Source organism: Corvus kubaryi, unplaced genomic scaffold (genome assembly GCF_017639235.1).
Source record: "Corvus kubaryi isolate FWS band 111438036 unplaced genomic scaffold, C.kubaryi_AGA036_p1.0 37357, whole genome shotgun sequence".
NCBI classification, from domain to species: Eukaryota; Metazoa; Chordata; class Aves; order Passeriformes; family Corvidae; genus Corvus; species Corvus kubaryi.
The window spans coordinates 4266946-4289733 of NW_024581117.1; the positions used below are offsets into that span (position 1 = coordinate 4266946).

At 37.5% G+C, this 22788-nt stretch overlaps 1 protein-coding gene across 10 annotated transcripts in view; it reads left to right on the forward strand.

Moving 5' to 3' along the window:
• AGTPBP1 (ATP/GTP binding carboxypeptidase 1) overlaps nt 1-22145 on the forward strand; it is a 74599-nt gene extending 52454 nt beyond the window's left edge. For 6 of the 10 annotated variants that reach the window (XM_042033699.1, XM_042033697.1, XM_042033695.1 and 3 more), the window contains 2 exons: nt 5230-5390; nt 18636-22145. In XM_042033699.1, coding sequence (XP_041889633.1) covers nt 5230-5390; nt 18636-18813 — 339 coding nt within the window. In that variant the 3' untranslated portion in view covers nt 18814-22145. Of the gene's footprint in view, nt 1-494; nt 2390-3372; nt 3672-5229; nt 5391-18635 lie in introns of those variants that run through there. The other 4 variants (XR_006016990.1, XR_006016991.1, XM_042033701.1 and 1 more) reach the window with 4 other exon arrangements.
• The last annotated feature ends 643 nt before the right edge of the window (nt 22146-22788 follow it).

A 22788-nucleotide genomic window follows, 5' to 3' on the forward strand; every position in this document is an offset into this window, starting at 1 on the left:
ACTCTGTAACCCCGCTTGCTCAATTCTTGCTTGCTTGAAGCTTCTGAAACCTTTTAAGGTCTGGGTACACTAATGTTAGAATGATAATTTTCAACTTTATAGGTTGCATAGCAGTTATGCTTATGGGCTGTTTTAACAAGATTAATATCAATCATTGCTTGTAACACATGTGTATGGATGTAGTTAAAAAAACCCAGAACTGTTCTGTCCAACAGATTATTAGAATTGGGTAGTAGTGTAAATGCCAATACTATTAAAAAAATTTCCTTTACACATGGCAGTTTCAGACTTCAGCATGGCAGATCGTGGTTCTTCAACATATATTTAGCAGTGTCCCTTACAGAATTTTCCCATATAGCTGAGGAAACAGGCTTACAAATAAAAACACTTTCCTATCAGGTTACCAACACTACAAATTACGCATCATCTCTGAACTCACATAGTTGTGTGGCTTCTTGACTTAAAATTTGTTTTCATTTTCTCTCCTTGAAAAGCGTTACAGGCTGGATATCTGAACACAAAAGGTGACCCTATTGGTAGTGTCTCACTACTAGACAGCATTCATGGAAGAAGTGGGTTTCCTCTGCTTGAAAGTTGAGTTTAGGAATGCTAATCAAGAAAATGATCACAAGCCTCAGATAAGGTGCTTGACAGAAGGAGGATCAGAAGGCTGAGTGGGACAGAAACAACAAAAAAAAAGAGACAAGATATATTAGTATATTAATGTGTACTGCAACATCTGTGCTTATACCCCTAGACAGTAGGAAGACAGATTTTGTCCAGAATTTCAGTAGGCCTGTAAGTATTACATTTTGTCAATTAACAACAGAAGCATTCCTGCTGTTGTCAGAATATTCCCCAGATGACATTAATTGTGGAGCTTTAAAAAAAAATAACCAATTTGCTTATTTTGAAATTTCCAAAATACTCTTAAACATGAACCCTCATGGCTTTAGAAGTGTTGCTACAGGAAGTACTTAAGAAAAGTGAATTGAAGATGCTTTGTGGACAAACTTTCAAGATGCTTAAACCTCCAAAGCTCTTCTTCAGTAATGAAAGAAAAAAAACGGCTGAATTTTGTGGAAGGCTGATTTACTCGAAAGGGAAGAGCATTCTTCTATGTAACATAAACTTAACTGATGAGATTAAATTGCTGTTCTGCCATTCGTTTTACGGAGTAAAGCAATTTGTGAAGTCTTCGTCATCTTCTGAACTTACAGGAAGGGCCTTAATTTTTTCTTCACTATGATAATGCTCAGACTTACTAAGAAAATGTATCTAAAAAGCCAAGGTGACTGGTCTTAAGCACAGACCAGCATTTCTCCAGTGAGAAGATGAAAGAGATGAAAAGGCTTAAGCTCAGTGTTTTTTGGGGGGCTTTTGTTGTGTTGTTTGGTTTATTTTTGGGATTTATTTTGTGGAAGGAGTAGGGCCAGTAACTCTATCAATAAACTTGTGGTATAAATTAGATGACATATGTCATTATATGTTATTTCAAAACAGAAAGAAGTTGAACTATAGAAAGTCTCTTTTCTGCTACTTCCCATCCCAAAGGACGTGAGAGTTCAGATCTGAGGGATGGAACCATAAAGGTCTGAAACACTTCACTACTCTTATTCTGGTTTGGCATCCTTGCTGAATTTTGCTCAAAGAATGAAGAGGATTACTTAACAATTTGGTTCCTTGTGGAAGGAATGCTGAGTCTTTGCCAAAGCTGAACATCAGTTTTTATTCTCATTCATTTTACTTGGGCAATGATGGTGCTAGACTATTTCCAGTCAGGAAGCTGTTGAGCTGAAGTTAGCAATTCTTACCAGAATTTAGGATCTCTTGTGACAGAGTTATCTCTGGAAGCAATTATTTTGTAACTGGTCACATGGAGTCTTTGTAGTGTGTTGAGAATAAGTGCTGCAAATACTGCTTGGTCATCTGTGATTCAAGATATGGAAAAACAAACTTTGCGGTGAATGGATTCTCTAGGATCTACTATGGGGCATAATTAAGACACCAGATAGAAGAACAATGTCTTCAATAATTCAAGCCATCTGAAAATGGAAATGAATCCCTTTCCTGATTGGAGATGAATAAATTTGGAAGTGTCGCTTGACTTTTAAGTTAATTGAAAAAATTTTGTTATCAGGCAATCTTACAATGCACATAAAGAGAAGACTTCAGGAAATAAAGACTCAGTCAACAAATTTCTCAGTAACCATGGTTCTTCAGTCTCTAGAATTTGAGTTCTCAAAAATTATTATGTCTTTGTAACCTCTGCTGAATAAGAAAACAGAAGATCTGCATGATATTTTACTGTTCAGCTGACTTCTCCAAATCGTTATATGCTGTTTTTCTTTTATTAAGTATATATTATAGGAATATTCTTCTCACTTGAGGTCACAGTCTGCTATGCCTTTGTTTTGTATCTTCGCTTTCAAGTAGCAAGTTTAATCACTTAGGAAGGTACCTTCATAACATGCTTAGTAAGGAAGGTACCTTCATGACATGCTTAGTAAGGAAGACTTCAACCCTCCCTCTAAAATTTTACTGACAGTTGTATAAGATGTAGGGAAAAAGAAATTAAATTTAGTTTTAAAAGAAAAGAAGCTATTTTGTGATGGCTTGAGCTTAAAAGCAATGCCTGTAGCATTTAAGGAACTGTAATAGGCCTCAGTTAAAGGTACTAGAACAACAGTGGAAGATCATTAGAAGATAAAGAAAAGGAGTGTAATCAAGGTATCACTGAAAATGAACTTCACCTTAGGTCCCTTAGTAAGGTCAGCTGATGATTTCCTGAACCAGAGTCTGGATCTTGTTTCATGGAAATGAAGAGGTTTGGCTGATGGAAAAATCAGTTAAGGAATTTGGTGTTTGGCATTTGTGTGATACTACATTCTCCCTTATGATTTAAAGAAATGGAAGAAGCAAATCAAGATGTGGTATGAGGCTCTTACCACAATTGTGTAGACCCCTTCAGTATAGTAGGTTCAAAATTTACCCTTCGGATGTTTCCCAGTTGTCCACTTCCAATCCAGTCTATTTAGGTTTCTCTTTAGTTACATCCTCTTTCTGCTGTGCTAAAAATAGCAGCCAGGGAACATGCGCATGCTTTATAACAATTGTCTTTGCACTTTTCCTTCATGCTATGCTCTTGTCCTTTTTCAACTTAGAGACACATATCCTATCTATAAGGAACCTGCCAACTAACGATAAATTCTTCAGCAACAAATGTAGATGATAACTGGAAAAGTTTCTGAACCATCAAGTTGTGCACATTAGTAATCTGTGTAACAGTGAGATTACTGTTACCTTTCTCCTTCCTCTTCTATATACTTGTTGCCTCTTGTCCTTAATGTTATTTTAATCTCTTTGGGGCAGGGACTGTATCTTCCTGTGATTAGCATAGCGGAGCCCCAGCTATGATTGGGGTCTTCGAAAGTTAATGATGTGCAAACAAATACAAAACAAAGCCAAAAAGTTGGCCTCTGTGGATAAGGTACTACACTGAGTGAGGAGAACTGATTTCTGTTCCCAGCGGGGTCAGTGACATGCTGTGAGACACTGTGCAAATCGCTTCAACCCTCTCTGCCTCCATTTCTCCATCAGTACAGTGAGGATAATTCTTCCTTTATTAATAAGTGCTTTGAAACCTACAGCACAAAAGCATTATAAAAGAGGTAAGTAGTATTCCTATTAAGAATAATACTCAAATATTCAACTCTTGTTCACTGCTAACAGGTTTCAGTACCATTTGGCTGGAGGATGGCACTGTTCAGAATTGTGGATATAGCTTTATCTTTCTTGTCACTAAAAAGCACCTTGTTTATGAGTACTACCAAGGCAAAAAAAGAACTCAGAAGAAAATCAAACTTCTCCTCTATTAAGTATGTTCAAAACAGCACATGGAGAATGTGTGGGCTGTACCATTTCTGGAGCAACATACTTTCTTTTAAACCTTGAATTTTAAAATGTAGTGTCAATGTGGCAACACATACAAAGCTTGTGTGGGTTTTTTCTAGCTTTTGGTAAAAAAATTCCTGCTTCATTCTTTTTTGCTTCATATATTTTTTTGTACTTGATGACTTAACTTACCACCAATTCCTGGCTCTTCTGTTTCCCTGTTTGTTTTGTCAAAGCTTCTTTTTAGCTAATCTGTGCATGAAGAGGTTTAGAACATCCAAGATAAAATCCTTTTAAATTCTTCAGAGATACAGAAATTGCAAAGGGGGAAATTGAGTTCTGCCACTGAATTTGCTAGTGTATATACAATTAGTACTAGCCAATTACATAACTGTTGAGGCTCAGTCTGGATTACTCTCTTTTCATAAAATAGTTGAGGTCAGAGGTTATATCCCTATATACTGCACTTCTGGCTAAATTTAAAGTGTGGAATTACCTGATGGGAGAGTTTTATCAGATAGGTAAACTTGGAGAGCATTACGTAAGTGTCGTGGTGCTTTCCAGTTTTCCTCAGCAATCTTTATTTCCCCTCATGAAAATAACAGATTTTGTGGGGCTTGGTGCCTAGCCAGCTAAAACCATGACAGTAAGTTCTACCTTTTAAATAGTCTTTGCAGAGGAAAGTGCCTGGCTATGTAATTCAAGTTAGAAAAGAGCTCTGGCTTTTGAGAATTCATTTGTTGGTTTTAATTACTAAATGTCTGAATAAATGCTTTCAGAATTAACACACGTAGCCTCTAACTTATAGGCGGGGAAGAGACATCTGTCTCATGGAGTAACTGCTGCCTTAGATAGTCTTACCTATATGTCAGAATATAGCAATGAACTTCATCACAGCTATGATATGAATGCTCTCCTTTCTTTTCATTCTGATTGATGGAACTTATGTTGAGGAATCTTGTATTTGAAATGAATTTTTATAAATTTTTCTGAAGTTGTAAAAAATAATTTATACTTATGAATCTAGACATGATCTCTGTCTCTCTTCCTATGCCACTGGGAAAAGATCTGGTAATATTGGGGTGCTAGAAGTGTAGACTAGGAAGCTCCAAAAAATACGGATGTGTCTGCTCAGCCTTGGAGAAATCATGTAGGTATTTCTGAGTCTTCTCTGATACTCTTGCTAAGTGTTTATTCTACAGTTATTTGTTCTGTAAAGCAAGAGAAGGTATTAAGTAAAGTAAGAAAATGTTAACCTAAAGAGTTATTCTGCAGTATGTGTGGGTCCATCTGCATGTGCCTATTTTATATTTTTAAATCTTATTTTCAAATTAGGGATTACAGATAGGTACAAGAGAACTGGAGGAGATGGGAGCGAAGTTCTGTGTTGGCTTGCTGCGTTTAAAAAGAATGTCCTCACCTTTGGAATACAGTCTGCCTTCTAGTCTGTTGGATATTGAAAATGAGCTGATTGAGTCAAGCTGTAAAGTGACAAGGTAGTACACTTCTATAATACCTACTTTCTCTTTTGGGGAAAAAATTGCAGTTTCTCAAGTGGTATAAAGATGTTCAAAAATATTCTTCCACTCATCAAAAATAATGCTGATGTATTGTGATCTGTTACTTTAACAATAATCTGAATATGTTGGAGACCTACTGTGTTAATTCAGTTGTTTCAAACTTTGAAGGAAAACAATACAGACAGAGTTAGACTATATGTCACATTTGTTGCTAGGATAAACCCTAGCAATTTTAATGTCATTGGGGAGTTATTACAGGCCATAAAATTCAGTAGTAGGTCTTAGATCTCAATTGTCTCTTTCAAGGTGGTTTTTTTCCCTTTTTTTTTTCTTGCTGTGGTATTAAAAATACATTTAAACAGACTTAAAGTATGTGAGTTAAAGCAACTAAAAACTGTAAGTATTTCTTCCAGACTCTTTTTTTTTATTTCTCTTGTGGTGGAGGTATATAACAACACTTGAAGAATTTAAAACGTGAAATAGTTTGGGTCACAGAAGAAATTCATTTGCTCAGTAGCTAAGTTACTAAGTTGCCTGTTCTTAAAGGTGTAGATAGGCTTGCAAATGTATGCATACAGTGCATCTTTCCATTCATGTAATTCATCACCCAAGTATCCACATGTGCATGGTAACTAAAGATGGATTCCATGTGATTCCAAATGTACAAGCATATTTGTCTGAAAATGTGGTTGACAGACTAATAAAGCTGAGTTCCAGACTTGAAAAAGGCATTATATTGGAAAGGCATAAGGTTTACATGCTACAATATTTCTACTAATGTTGGCTGTAGCTCCAATTTAGCTAAAACAATAGAGTGGAAATTTGGGAAAAAAATGGAATTTGTTACTGCTTTTGGGCAGCTGAAATAAGGATGTACTTGATGCTAAGACTTTTGTTAGATGTAAGATCAACGAGCAATTTGTCTGTAGACCACAAAAACCTAGCAGAGCTATGGGGGGGCATCTGTGACACCGTATGACATGGAAATGATGTTTTTTTCCTGCATTCAGACCCATCAGTGTTACCAGAATGTTGAGTATTGAGAGAAACTGGAGCTTGTTCATGCTTACCACTTACAGATAATAATGAAAAGTGAAGCATAAGCTAAAAGGTGGTAAGAACAATAGGAGTAACGACAGGAGGGTGTCTTAGGGAAGTGGTTAAAAGTGTGTGACTAGTAGCTGTGTTGTGCTAGTATCTCTTGGCTCCAGTGATGATTGGATCCCCCCCAGTATCATTTGCTCTCTAGTAGAACGTCAGGATGTTTGTAATGACTGATTTTTTACTGTCAGAACAAGTTTCATGCTTGGTTAAAGGTGAATTAGGGATTCCTGGAAAAGATAGTGTCAGAAAGTGGGTTTGGAGTAACCAAAGAAGAGCTTCCTAAGTGTGTAAGTATTGTAAAAGAAAGATTAGGGAAAATATGGCCCCACAGGTGAATGGGGCAGGAACCCTTGTGACACAGGACATGTAAAAGGCTGAGGTAGTGAGTGCCTTCTTCGTCTTAGTGTTTATTAGAAAGAACGGCTTTCAGGATGCTAAGGACCCACACTGGGGAAGGACTGGAGCAAGGTGGTTGTTAGCAATTAATCCATGAGGGTGGCATTGAAAAACTGCCCCAGATTTCCATGTAACTTTCTCTTACTGTCCGCCTCAGGCGTGGGAATCTCAGTCTTATATTGTCTCTTGGGAGATAATTACCATCCTAGTTCACGGGTAGTTACTGGCTATGCTTTGGAAAAAAGTCATGTGCTGGATTTCTGTTGTTAATGTTATTTATGATGGATTTTCCTTACAAGAGCCCGTATTGAACTGAGGAATGTCATGTCATATACACAAGTCACTCCCCTTAGTATCTGCTAGAAAGCTAAAGACACATCAAAAACACTTCAGTATCAGAATGGGATAAAAAAGGGGGAGACGTCATGTTTGCTTTCTGTTTGATAGCAAACTTGAGTAATGCTAGATGAGAAAAGGAACAAATGGGAACACATAGCTTGTTTTAATATTATGAAATAAACCAAATCCTGGTGTATGAATAGACACACATAGTTTCGGCTTCCTTTACCAGCTAAAATACTTCATTAATAATTAGAAATTACTAATTTCTAGCTATCTCTAGAAAATTATTATGTATGAAAATTAATTGCATGTGAAGTTCAACCATGCTAGGGGCAGGGGGAAGCTGTCTCTGACTTGATTTATATTTAATTGCTGGGAGTGAAGGGCACAGGGACTGTTTTAGCCTGGATTTTCAGAAAGCACTGGTAAAAGACTTAATCCTACATAAACATAGTGTTGTTGGCTACATATGAGCACAGGTGAAATATAACATTAGGCTCATAATAAGCTTACTATTATTGAGACTCTATGTGGAAACACCTATAATCCTGTTGAGTGAAAAAGGTAACTAGTACTCTGCTTCGTCAAAAAAAACCCAGCAGGTTCAGTTCCATCCCAAAAGACTAGGTCATGAAAATCACAAAAATAATTGTACTGCAAGTTAATATTTTAAACTGGAGAGAGGTGATTAAATAACTTCATTCAGTGTATTAAAATTAATTTATATCTAGAAAAAAATTTTACAAAATGGTTTCCCTTAACATGACCTTTGGGTGTTGCACAGCTACAGATGGTGAAAGGTGATAACCAAGTGCTTCTGCACTAAAGAAATTAGAAGAGTGGGGAAAAAATCAGATTCTGTGCATGTCAGAGTTCGTATTTTTAATCAATATGGAACATTGACATAAGTAATATTGAAATTTATTGGATGAATCTGTTAACATCTGTTTCAGTTTTTCTAAGTCCTGATGGCTTTATTTCTTAAAGTCATTGAATGTAAATCCAAGAACACTACAACAGAAAAATATGTAGCATGAAGTGAGAAAATAGGTTTCAGTATTCACCTAGCAAATACTTGCACTGTATAACTGTGTGGGAATCCGTGATGGAAAAACTAAACATGTAAATTCCAACAACTTAGTTTAAAATAGGGCATTAAGACTGAAACGTGTTGTGTATTTGCTCCTGGGTTTCTGAGCAATCTGGTGTCACTGCCCACAGCAGGGAGGTTGGAACTAGATGATTATTAAGGTCCCTTCCAACCCAAGCCATTCTAGAAACTATAATTTTGTTCACAGAACCTCCACCATTAGCAATAAAAGTGCCATATAATATTTAAGTTTGCGCATTATCTTCTTTTATTCTTTGCCAAAGGGATCAATTCTGCCATATGTGGATTTAAGAGGTGGTCCCATTCTTTTGTTGCCAGAAGCTCAGAAGTAGAGTTCTGCTGTATGCCTTAGGCCATCAGACTTTTTGCCTCAATGACTTCGAAGAATTTGTCTAGAGCAGAGCAATTTTATTCTGCTCCCTAGCAAATACGCCCATGTGACAGTTGGTCCAGATATCGTCAGAGTCCAAATTTCCTGTCTGTGGTAGCAGTCATTGCATGTCACAGCAGAAAGTTCAAAAACCTATACTGTTTATTGATGATGATGCTCAGGGAGGAAGTCTCATGTTACTTGTTTTTAGGGTCTGGCTTCTATTCAGAACTTAGACACATACTGTAAAACAGGTGTTAGTTAAAGGTCAGCTTTTTTACTGGATAATGGAGGTACCATATTCCTCTATACTGGATATTATTAAAAATAAATTTTAACAACAGTCTGTTTAAATAAACGTAGTGAAAATCCACTTTGTACTGTCTCAGGAAGTAATGGGCAAGACCATAGTGGACGTTACTTGGCGAGATCATTCCTCCTCCAAAAAGAAAAACCCAACAAAAAACCCCAAACCAACAAAAGCATAGGATGAGGAATATTCAGTTTTTAACAACTGGAGAAAAGCATACTTCAGCATGGACTTTCTACTGTCTTTCTTAGTTTGTGGGGATTTTTTGGGTTGGGTTGAGTTTGGGAAGGGATGGGGTTTGGTTTGTGGGTTTTGTTGGGGTTTTTTTTTGGTGAGGGAGTGAAGTCAGATTCTATTTAAGTACTATTTTTATTAAATCACTGAATGAGTTTTCAAGGCTATTTTCCTTGTACAGTAAAAAAAAAAAGGCTGGATACTGCCCCAAAATGTTGCAGTTCATTCAGATTCCATAATCATTATTTTGCTTATATTCTTGGGAGATGGCTTGGGAGAGCACTCTAGAACATTTTGCTAGAAGGCTATAACTAATTTATGTAGATATGATGAGTATCAGTTCCTAGTGACACTTCTAGTAAGACTCAGCAAACTCTTTTCACACTTGCCAGTTTTATGGTAATTAGATTTGGAGAAACATGTAGCTGGAATTTCCAGATACCGTTACAACTGAAGTACACAGGAGTTGGGCTGCGTTGCTGTGTGAAGTGAGACTTCACTGCTGTTTGAAGGAAAAAGTCTCTTGGTAGGATTTGGTTTCTTTCTTGTCCTCCCTGCCCCCCTCCTCCTTACCCCTTGTAAGGATCTGGCTAGTTTTCTGTGCAGCAGAAGTACCTCTCTATTTCTAGGTGCTATGAAAAACAGATATTCATTTACACCTCTTGAAACTTATATGTCAAATTGGTGAAAGATGTTGTTCATTTGTCATTTTATTAAATCCTTGTATCCAAAATGCTGACATTTTAGTGTTTCTATATGGTTCTAGACAAGATACTAAAAAAATCTTGTCAACCAAGGTATCAATTTATTATTCACTTGAGTGGTGGAAATATACAGAGAGCCTCTGTCAAGTTTATAAAGCTGATTTCTGTTCCTCTTCAGAGACAGTCATGGGTCAGAATATAGTCACAGTGTCTTGTTTTATAGGCCCAAACTTCAATTGTCACTGTTCTATTACAGTGAAAGAACTGCTTACACTTTCTTTATACTCACATGCTTTGCTGCCTTTTACTTGCCATTTAGAGACAAATGAGAACTACCTGCAGGTAAAGCAGATAAAAAGTTCATCAATAGGAAGTATAAAACAGAATAGTTTTTACACAGGTGTAGCATTCCTGTAGGGTTAGAGTAGAGCAATTACTACAATTGTGGTAATTTCCTTGATTTTTGGATGTTACTGGTATTGCTTTTTACCAATGCACAGTTTTAATGCTTTAGAGACTAAGCAGTCAAGTTTAAACACAGAAACACTGATTTTGTTTTTTGCAAATGATTTTGAGGGTTTCTCACATTCTTTTTTGTTTTCCAGGTTGTAATGAAAATGACCAAGTACATGTTAATATTTTAGTATTTCATTACACATAGGCTTAAATTTCCATGAGTTCATTTTGAACCATGTCTGAAACAAGAAAAATAAAGCAATAAGTAGATTTATTTCCCTCTGGCAGTGCACTCTAACATTATGTGATGAATTAAGCACTTAATTTTTCCTTAATTATTTCCAACCCATTTGACAGTGTTTTCACCCCAGTTCCAAATGGAAAAGATTAGACTAAATGTAATACTGATCTTGTATTGAGAATTATAGTTGTTGTGCTGACAGGTCTGATAAGGGTCTATATGCAATGAAACAAAAACATATGACCGCAGTCATAACTGTTATGACTTACTAGACTTAATCTTTGCTCAAAAACTTGACCACTTTTTAGAAATTCTAGTTCACTTCAGTGATTCTTTTGAGGCTCACTGGTGTGTTCTAGAACATGGTGTGGCTGTGTTTGTTAATTTGATTTAATTATAGCAGAGAAGCAGACTGAGCTTCGGGATCCAGCATGTCTAGAAAATGGTAGAAAAAATAGACAGCCAAAAGGGGCTGGGCTGTGGGAAGGGGAAAACTTGATGAAAATCTATTTCTCGCACTTAATTTTACACTTGAGAAAAAATATCAGACTGGTGAGGCGAGGAGTGAGGGATACATGCAGTGGGAGTGTGTACAAAGTCTTGCAAGGGATTTCTGTCTAGGCTGTCTGATGGAAACTGGGTTTGTCCTATTTTATTTTCCTCCCTCTTAATAACTCTTTAAACTTTGCCCAGACATTTGTATACTCCTAATCTTCTTCACCTGGGAATAAAGGTTTTTTCCTTCTTTCTCTCCTTCAGGGTTGGAGCTTTTCTTGGCCTTTCTTCCAGTACTTTACAGCTTTGTTAAAAGGAAGGCATCTTATACTGCAGCTGTTGTCCAGTCTGTCATGGTCTGAATGTTGGAAGAAAAAGCTACTGAAAAATCAGATTCAGAATTCCACTGGTGGGCCTGGTAGCAGCACCCATGCACCAGGCCCCTCCTCTGGCCTAAGTGAAAGTGATTGCTTTTAATTCTGTGTAGACTGTAGCATCAGAGTACTGTTTTTCTTCTCTAGGGCAAAATAAGGAAACTAGTAATCAAGGAAAAAGCCCTGAACAAACTGAAAAAATAAGCATGATGAACAGCTTATATATTCTTCATACCATTCTTTAAGTTTTCTTCTACTCCCGGTGATATGATCCAGATACTACCACAGGCTACAGTTAATGATTGACAAATCCCAACTGATTGGATTCAGTTTTGAATTTCATAAAAGGTATTTCAGGGTGAGAACACATAGAAAAGTGTTGATGTTACTTGTGATTAAGCTGTGGAGTAAAGTTTTGTAACCCTAAAAGTGCAGATTTTTGAAAATAATAATTAAAGGGGATTTGGATGTTCAGCTTCTTATGGCTTAGGAAAGAGTTGGATACTTTCTCCCCTTTAACCTTGGAAATTCCCTTGAGAAGATATCCTCATTACTTAAAAAAAAATCACATGGGTTAAGAGCAGCTGAACCAGACAGCACATGTAGTTGCACGTGTGATGTTGCCTCCTGCAGCAGGATTGCTAATCCCTAGAACAGAATATAGACACTAAAGAGAAATTAGAAGGGAAACTATGGAGAAACAATTCCTTTATGATACTTCTAACTCTCATTTGAGACTTTTCTTCCTCCCATAACAATGCAGTTTTAAAAGAAATCATTCTTCAGAATGATTCTTCATAATTCTCTCTCCTTCCTTTCCCAACTCCCCAGGTAGCTGCAACCCTCCATACTTTGACAGGGAGTATTTCTTAATTTTTTGTTCCAAAGTTTTAAAATTTATACACATCCCTTGTAGTCTCAAGAAACTGCTGATCTCCATGGGGTTGAAATTGGTAATGGTTACGTCTGCCTGGTGGATTAATTTTTCTGTAATTGAGTCTTGTGAATAATGAAAACTCCAAGTATGTCTTTTATGGGATGATTAAAATACTACTTTGAAAAAAATATACCATGTTAGTGAAAAGGTTTATTAAATTCTAATATGTTTGGAGCATTAATGGAAATGAAAGTAAGGTGTAGTAAGGTATTATTGTTCTAAAAAATAGTAAGTGTCATAGCATGGCTTGGATGGGAAGGGACATTAAAGATCATCTAATTCCAACCCCCCCTGGCATGGACAGGGATGCAACCCACTAGATGAGGTCGCTCAGAGCTCCATCCAGCCTGGCCTTGAACACTTCCAGGGATGGGGCATCCACAAGTTCTTTGGTCAGTCTGATCCAGTGCCTCACCACCCTCACAGAAAAGAATTTCTTCCTAATTGCTAATCTAAATCTCTTCTCTTTTAGTTTAATAACATTTCTTCTTGTTATATCCCTTTCTGACTCTGTAAGAAGTCATCCTTCCTCTCTCTTGTAAGTCCTGTTTAGGTACTGGAAAACCATAATGAGGTCTCTCTGGCTTTCATTCTTCAGGCTGAAGAACTCTAGCTCTCTTAGCCTGTCTTTGTAGGAGAGATGCTCCAGCCCCCTGATCTTCTCAGTGGCTTTGGCCCATGTCCTTCCTGTGCTGGGGACTGCAGATGCGGTCTCTCCAGAGCAGAGCAGAGGCGCAGAATCCCCTCCCTCACCCTGCTGCCCACACTGCTTTGGATGCAGCTCAGGACATGGTTGGCTTTCTGGGGTGCAAGCTCACACTATTGACTCATGTCCAGCTTTTCATCAGCAGGGCTGCTCAGTGACTTCTTCTCCCAGTCTGTGCTTACGTCTGAGATTGCCCTGATCCAGTTAGAGAACCTTGCCCTTGAACTTGTTGGACTTCATGAGGTTCTCTTGGGCCCAGTTCTTAAGCTTGTCCCTTTGGATGGCATCCCATCCTTCTGTTGTGTCAGTTGCACTGCTCAGATTTGTGTCATCTGCAGACTTGCTGAAGGAGCACTTGACCTCACTGTCTGTGTCATTGAGGAAGGTCTTAAAGGGCACTGGTCCCAAGACAGAGTCCTGAGAGACCCCACTTGTCACCAAGCTCCATGTGGACATAGAGCCTTTGACCAAAAGTCTCTGGCTGCATCCATCCAAGCAATTCCTTGTCCATCGAACAGTCCACTCATGAAATCCCCATCTTTCCAATTTGGAGGTAAGCATGTCCTGTGGGACCATGTTGAAGACCTTACAGAAGACTAGGCTGATGACGTAGGTTGATCTTCCCATGTTCACTGTTGTAGTTACTGCATCATAAAAGGCCATCAGATGGGTAAGGCATGATTTGCTCTTAGTCTGCAGCTGTGGAGAGGAGAACACTGTCTGTGCTCCTGATCCCTTTAACATCTTTCCGAGGGACTTGAAATCCATTTTGATATTTCACAGTCTCATTGTTGCAGCCTCGTTCAACATGAAAGTGTAGGAGTGGTTGATAGTCCTCTTGTTTTACCAGTTTCAGTAGGCTCTTTGTAACATGATGAATGTGGCCCTGATAGGCAGCAAATCTTGCTAGAGAGGTTGGATGGTAAAAGGCTGCTTCCATGTGTCTCAGTGAGGATTCTCCAATAATTACCATGCTTCATGCACTTTTGGTGGCACTCATTCTCCTATGAATGGCTGATTGTACCAGTTTTGTAGCATTGTCCTTTTCTTGTTCTTGGCTACTTATTGTGGAGATTTTCCAGCCTCATAGTGTCATATTTGTTATGTAGGGGCACATTGGTAGCAAGGGGAAAACCTCTTCCTTTTGCTCCAAGCAGAGATGAGATTCCAGTCTCCCTTGCCTTGCAAATCATCCAAGCCTGTCTCAGGGTTGGATGCTAACTTCCCTTCTGCTTCCAAGGTCTTAAAGCAGCACTGTCTCCCTGCCTGTGTCAGTGCATAATACCACACATCAGTCTCCTGCTTGGATTCCCAGATAGTATTCTGCCTGATGAACTCCTCACACAACATGGCAGCCTGCACAAAAGGCAGGTTATCTAGCTGGGCACACTTACACCCATGACACCTCTGACTTCAGGGCCCAGGGGGCCTTTCAGGTTCTGGAGTTTCCTGCAGCTGAGGGCCCAGGTAGTTCTTCTAGTCTTCAGCAAGTCTGTTTGGGTCTAGGCGTATAACTGAGGTGGCTGTGGTCTCTCTTGGTTTTAGCCTGGCAGCTGCGATGTGTAACTGCCGTTTTTATTATAGAAGAAGACTGCTTCCTCTTCCTCCCCAGGTAGAATTAGTGGCCTCTTCTGCATGCCCTTCCTGGGGAACTGCTCACCATGTCCTGACCGGGGCACCACATCCCAGTCATTTGCACTCTGTGGGGCCATTTAAATCTGCTGGCAACACTCACACCATGTCAGACTCACTCATGAGAGCTGGTGGTTCCTGGCTGGCCTCTAAGTTCTTACTCATGTTTCCCCTGACTGGAGGCCCTGCCCAGCTTGGTCTAGTGCTCAGCCCCCAGAACTTACTGTGGCTGCTGCTGCTGTTGCCGCTATCACCACTACGTGTGCCTGGCTGACCTTAATAATTAAAGTATGTTTTAGTTAATAATTAAAATCCATTGTACAAAACAGTTATATTAATTCTAAATTCAGTTTATTCAATGGCAGGTGATGGAGAAAATACTCTTTTAAATGAAAGAGATATTCTTAAAGTTATTCATAAATTTGAGGACCATAGTATTATATCAGGTTTATTAATCAAGCATTTAGGAATTCATCTTTTTACCCATAAAATGTTGTTCAGGTAGGATATACAGAACTTCAGAATTTCATATAGTATTCTCTTTTAACAACCATGACTTCAAAGAAAATATACAGATTGTGGCATCCCTTACATTACAATACTGTAGGTGTGGGATAAACAAGCTCTGCTAATCTGAGAAAAATAATAGTTTCCTTTTGAAAGGAAAAGCAGGAGGTGTAGAAGTAGAGGAAGAAGGATTATTGAACAAGCTAATTAGAAAGAGCCCAAGGGAAAAGTTAGGAAATTAAAACCCATAGAATCAGCATGACAGCAGCTAAAAATATATCATCACAAGATACGCTGAGGGTGGGGAGCAGCAGGGAGGCAAATAAAGAATTTGATTAAACAGTAAGACATTTTTTCAGGTATTTGATTTCTATATTTCTTGTGATCCAGCCTCAGTAAAACAGTGGAGTAATAATTACACTTTGCAGATTCATGCTAACCTTTAGAATGGAGATTGCTGAAAAATTAAATATTCAAGGCTAACATTCGCTACATCAAAAGACAACATGTCATGGGAAAGCAAATATATGAGTGGTATGTGACACAGGTAGGATACAATGTTGTGAAGAATGAAAAGAAAGGAAAAGTGGAAAAAATAACCTTAATAAATATTACAGTAATGTTTATTTTGAGTAATAAACAACTGAGAAGTTATGGTGCGTTGCTCTGGATGGTAGTAGAAAGCTACGACTATTATGAAGCAGATTTCAGAGCAAGTTTTTATTTTAAAGGTTTATGTAGCTTTCTAAGTAAGATCTGTTTTAATCTTTGATCTATTCTAATGGTACTTCTCTTGAATAGAGAAAATAACATAATGTTGATTTTTGTTTTATTAAATGTGAAAAGCATCCCTCAGTTCTGGATGTATATGTGCCAGAGTAAAGGTCTAAAATGTGTTAGAGGTTGACTTCTTATGACTGTTCATAGTGCCTGAATTTCTAGAAGTTAGCGGCATGCCTATGTGTTTGCACATACATGAGTAGGTAGAGCAAAGGTATACAAGTATAAAAAAAAGTATATCGAATAAATATACTTGAGTGTTTTTCAAGACAATATAACATAGGATATATTCTATGAAGTGACAAGACACTTCAAAGAGGTGAACTGTGTGGTTTCCTTGTGTGTCCAGTTCTGTGGTTTTTTTCCGTAAGGTAGGCTTTGTTGGTTGCTTTCTCTTAACAGGATCAACTATATCAATTTAAAATCCAAATAATGACATTTACTAAACAAAGTGGATAGAATTTTTGAGAGCTTTACTATTCTATATTATACTTCACTAAGATGAATTTTTGTAAGTGATTACTGTAATGCATTAAACATTCCCTTGTCATTGGTTGAATAGTTCTCCTTGACATAGCTCATTGTAGTTTTATGTTTCAGTGTTCAGAATTATTACTTAATATTGGGTCAACATTCAGATTTAATGGCTCCATTGCCTGTGAATTATATAGTCTATTCTCCAACTGAAGTGTGGATTCCCTGCATACGAAAACTAATGAATCAGTACCTGTGTTAAGTGATTAGAAGCACAAATTGAAAAAAATCTGTGGACTTGTCAGAATGTGATACATCTGGTGAAGTCCCTTTCATTTGTTTCTTTAAATAAATGAAACATTTAAACTTTTTATTTCCCCAACTTCTTTTTTCCTTAGAGGAAGTGTTGGTAGGTGGCGACTTCCTAGGGCAGAAAGCATCACAGGATGAAAGCACAAAAAATTTGTATTCCTTTGGTGGTTCCCCCACAGATGCTTCATGCAAAGCATGTATCCTTATCATATGTTGGGTTCCCCATATGTGAAATGAAAGAGACTTCTTAGCAAAGGTCCTGGTTATTTTCTTCACTCTTTGTCTCTCCTAAATTGAAACAATTGCATTTTAAACACCCAGTTCATTAACCAGCAGTGGGTTATTGCCCTAGTTACAGCTTAAATAACCTGTGAAGTATTTTGTTTTGTGGATCTTTCTGTTTTGCATAGCTAATTGAGTACAGGCTTGTTTAGTGAACCATGATATAGATTGTTTTGAATGTAAATATTTTTTTCCTCCTAAACTAGGGAATAGTTTTTCTCCCCAGTATTTGAATTAACTGTCAACAGTACAAAATGTTACAGTGTGGAATGTCATTGATGCTACAGGTAGAGGAAGAATACTGTGAAATTTATTTATATTGAGTGGAGATTGCATTTCAGATTTCAAGTGGTGCAGCTGAGCTCCTAAAGGGTCTTTAGAAAGAAGCAGTGATTAGTCCTTTTAATTACAAAGCCATAGCCAAGCTAAGTTTTTGTATACCTTAAGAGAAAATTCATTAAAATTAGTATGCAAATATTTCTACGTGTTCTGTATGTTTCTCAATAAGAACATTCTCACTGTTTTGTATGAGTTCTGTACCATTTGATTATTAGGTAAAATGCATTACAAAACCTTCTTAGGACTTAATATGAATGTAAAAATACTTTTGAATTATTTAGGAGTACTTAGTGCTTTTAAGCAGATAGCTTTTTATGTCCCAAGTGAGTAAAACTGGGTCTAGAAAACACTTTTCTGCCTCCCCCCTCACTCCTTCCCCTGTCCTAGGGAGGTGAGAGGATCAGAAAGTTGTATTTTAACCGTTTTCCAGTTAACACTAAAGGTGTTAATCCTCCTATTCTGGGGGGCCATTAGTTAAGGACATAGACTGTTCTGTGGGCAGAGCATCAGTTCCCTAAATTCATTGCCTCAGACTTGCAATGCTTGACAAATTTTAAGTTTTACCTGCATACGAATGTGTGAGAATCTGATAGGAGTTAAGTGATTCGTGTGAGAACTTAATTGTAGGTGTAACCATGACTCCCTTGTTCTGTCATCTCTGATATGTATCAAGTAATTGCTTTCAGTGCTTTTCAGTAAAGCATGTGTTTCAGTAAAACACAGAGGTCTGTTTATACCCTACAGCAATGGCTGTGTCCTCTTGTAGTTGGGTTCTTCTTCAGCATCTTCTGATACTGCTGTATTTGCATGAAGTTCTTACAGGCCTTTAGTGTAGTGGATTTGTTGTGGCACATTTGGATAATGAGTTGTGTATGACTGACTGATTAGTTCAAGGCATTACAAGCTCGGGTTTGTCTCTCAGTTGTTTTACACGCAGCTAAAAAGCCAGTCCCATTTCAGGTAATCTGCCCTTTATCTGAGGTAATTTTTGGATAACTGTGTGTCAGGAGAGGGACAGGGCACATGGTCTGAACGTGTTACTTTTCCGAAATATTACCAAAATATTACCAAGTAGTACTTTTAACATGATTCATGGAAATTCTTGTTTGTTATAGCCCCACTACATATGTTTTGGATGAAGATGAGCCTCGCTTCCTTGAAGAAGTTGATTACAGCGCAGAGAGTAATGATGATCAAGACGTTGAATTAGCTGATAATGCGGGTGATTATGAGGCAACTAATCAAGATGGTGGACTTTCAGACTCAGATTCAACTAGGTTACTTCTTTCTTGAACCAGCTTTGCCGCCAGTAATAGAAAATAAAGTATCCTGGATTTCCAGTCATATACTTCCTTGATGTTTTCTTAAAAGGGGATAAGCTCCAGTTAACACAAGTAACTGGGGCCTGCATAGCTCAAGGATAGTAAATTTTTCTGATAAACTTGCATTTGTTTTATTTAAGGAGTTCTGCGTATTCTTTAAGCCCTAAATAGATGAATTTATTTACCAGTTCATTTTCTACTAAGTAGTACTGCATGGCATTTTGTGTCCTTAAACCCTATCTTCAGAAAAATGGATTATAATTTGTAGTGTGTCAGACAGTACACAAACTAATTACAGTACAGAAACTAATGTTTTGTGGTACAGTTCTTTGAGTTGCTTCCTGAAAAATACATATGTACAGGTTTTCTAAATTAATTTGTGTATGTCTGTGTATATGCGCATGTGTATACTGAGGTGAAGGTTATTTTTCGACATTATTTCAAAGATACTTGATTGTGTTTGAAGCAATGTAGTGCCTGGTCTGAAACCATTCAATAATTACTAAATTAAAAATGAGAACATGATGTATGAATTTTTGCAGTTGTTTCTTGCTTCTGATGATTTTGTGGTTTTGCCACAGTATTAAGCGAAAATTCTTACTAATGTCTATTCAGAGTTCAGGAATTTTGCACAGTGACCAATGCAGCCTGTGCTTAGAAGAACTAGACTCTTGTACAAAACTCACCCATAAAATAGGCATGATTTAATTTGAAGAAGTTTTCTTGTTAAGTGTACATGTCTACAAGAAGAGGTCAGGTATGTACACTCTGTATATTCAGCTACACAGATGCTCCATTTTTCTTCTTGAATATGCACGTAAGTTTAAAAATGTGCACTTTACTGGAGGCACAGTAACTATTTACCCAGTTCAACTGCTTTAAGGGGGATGGTGCATTTCGGTTTAAACCTTTTTTGTCTGATTGCAACCTAGTGCTAACTCTGCTCTGATGAGGAGATTGGACTGTAACTTCCTAGGTCTCTTCCAGGCTGAATAATTATTCTTTGGTTCTGTATTCTTCATGTTTAAAGTCAAGCTGTCAGATATGGGATTTACATTTCTTCATCTTCTCCTATCATCTTCTAGTTCTTATTGCCTCTTGCCTCTGCTTAAACTAAGATCTAATAGAGAAATGAAGATAGTTGTAGTCAGTGGTTTACAGAATTGACATGTTTTGCAATGAAAAATACTTTTCAAAAATTATTTTTACTTGATGTGACCCAGTTGTGGCATTCATTTTCTTCTGTATGTGCAAGGGCTTTAAGAGCATGAAGAATAACATTTCTAAGTTATAGCAGGCTTTTAACTGATAAGGATTTTGTGTATGTTTGTTGTTCCAAGTAAAACTGTATTTTGGAGGGGAAGGGTGCCTTCAGTAGAGGGATTAAAAAATAATGAAATTTATGAGAATTAACTGTATCAGTGATTTTCAGCCAGGAGATGGATTTGCACCAGGATCTGTTCTTTCAAATTCAGCATTGTTTGGTAATGCCTGTCAGTACCATCCTGATTCTGAAATTGAGGAAGGGGTTTTGATCCCTTGTTATATGCTGCTGTATTTTTGTTTAAAGGCTTAAATTTATATTAATAAAAATGCAGAGAGATGTAAGGATGGAAAACATGGAAGAGCTGGAAGCATTTAGTCTTGTCCCTTTATAAGTTTTTCTCTGTTGTGAAAATTGTCTTTCCTTGTGTTCTGTGAACTTCTGTAAATAAGAAAATTTATTTATTACCCTATTGAAGAAGAGCCCTCTGCATTGAAAGTAGAGGAATTTGTTAATCTGTCAAATGGAAGAATTAACCTTACCACAGAATTTGAAGTATCTGTCAGTCCAATGACAGCACTTCAGAATGCTCATATTGCCCTGTCAGTCTTATACTACTTATCTGCATAAATAGATTTTCATCCTTAAGGACTCCTACTTCAGGTGGAATAGTATTCATAAATAAAATTATTCATAAACAATTTCACTTAAGTTTCAGAGAATTCAGGATGCCACATGTCTGTTAACTCCATTGTGCATGTCTTCTTGGGTTTCATTTGAATTTGTATTAATCTTGGAACACTATTTTTGTACTACTGGCAAGACTAGAAATATACTTCATCCATTTAGAAAGAATTGTGGCTTAGTAGCACAAAATTGTCTTTTCCTCCTGAGTACATATGCATATTTGTTCTTCTCATGCCTCCTACAGCTTTTAATCTGTGCAAAGAAAGAGTTATCAGTTACATAATGTCTCAGGATAACGTGTTTATTCATTAGATTCTAAAGCAGTTATGCATTGGATGTCACTTACATGTTAGATGTCACTGGCAGCTGTTGTTCTGAACTTCTACCAGTGCAATTCTAATGCAAGAGATGAAACTGTCGCTATCTTACACATTGTTGAAAATTCAAAGGTTGTTACTTCTTAAACATTTTCCAGTACTTGCCTGTCGAAAGGTAAAGTCCCCATTCGTGCTCACAGGGATGCCAGTTCTTGGGAAGAACTGCTGCAGTGATACCTGCTCCATAGTTGTCCTTTCTCTGATACCTGTTGCCATTGTTGCAGTGGTGTTGACAGACGCATGCTGGTGCCCCCATTTATATGTTCTGGTGGCAATCTGGTGTTTAGCTGAAAATGGAACAGCTAACACTTTAGCACGCATTCCATTCTGTTTCTGTGGCATTCACCCTGAATAAATGGGCAGAATGATAACAAAGAATGGCAGCATCTTGGACTGTCACATGTCAGTCATCGAGCATGGTCTGTCCCAGACTGTCTTTATTCTATGCATTGTCATTTCAGTGTGGCTTTGGTTTAAAATGATGCTGTTTGCTGTAAGCATGACTGGTTCTGTATAGGCAAAGAACATATCCCTAGATCTTCCTCCGGTAATAGCAACAAAGAAGACTATCAATACTAATTACATCTGTGTTATTTACTGTCTTGCTTCTACCTAATTGCTGGACGATGAATCACTCTATTCCTGTTCTTGAAATAATTCAAGTTGCATCACAAATTTTGATACTGTGTCTTCACTGGTGACATCCCCTTATAACTTACAGCAGTTTGTGCCAAAATCTTGCCTGGTCATTTTTCAAGGTGGATTGCTTTATCAGCCTGACTTATCAGGGAGTTTGGTTTGAATCTCAAATAAGACTGCAGAAGCAGTAAACGCTGTTCACAAAATGCAAAAATACAAGGTTTCAGATAATATCTGTTGTAATGCTGTGATAGATATAATTGTTGCAGTGTTATTATGCATGCCCCAAGTACCAATACTTACTAATAAAAATGCATAATAAAGAATTAATTGCAATCTTTTGCTTCCCTGTTACTGGTTAGTGATGATTAAGGATTTCTCATCCAAGCGTTTGTAGCCACGTTCTACCTGTAAGGATAGCAGTGTGCTTAGCATTTTAAAAAGGAGAATATTTTGTTCTCTGTGAAATTAAAGTCAGTGTGCTACAGGCTTATAGTAGCATTTGCATATTAATTGACTGAATTATAACTATCTAAAATTTTTTGAGATTCAGCAGCGTTTGTAAAACTTAGGATGACACTGGGTGAACCACAATGAAGGTGAAGGCGGAGCACACAGAAGAGCCTTCTGATGAGAGTCTTTCCTTCCCACACAGTTAAGTCTGATCTAGGAAAGGCACAAGTTTATTTGTCAATAAGTCATACCTTTACAATTCAACTCAGACTACAGTTGAGTTATGTTTATTATGTATGTTTTTGTAGTGGCAATTTTAAGATTTCAGCAATTTTTTGAGGGAAAGCTCAGGCTAAAGTGAGATCTAGTTTTATGCAGCTGTCTGAAAAGAGCAAGTGATTACTAGGAATCACTAATATAACTTTTGCAAATACATTTGCAGGTTATTTAACTACACCTGTCATACTACTTTAAGTTGAACAGCTTCACAAACTTTGTTGTCTAAACAGTTTTAAGGATCTACAGT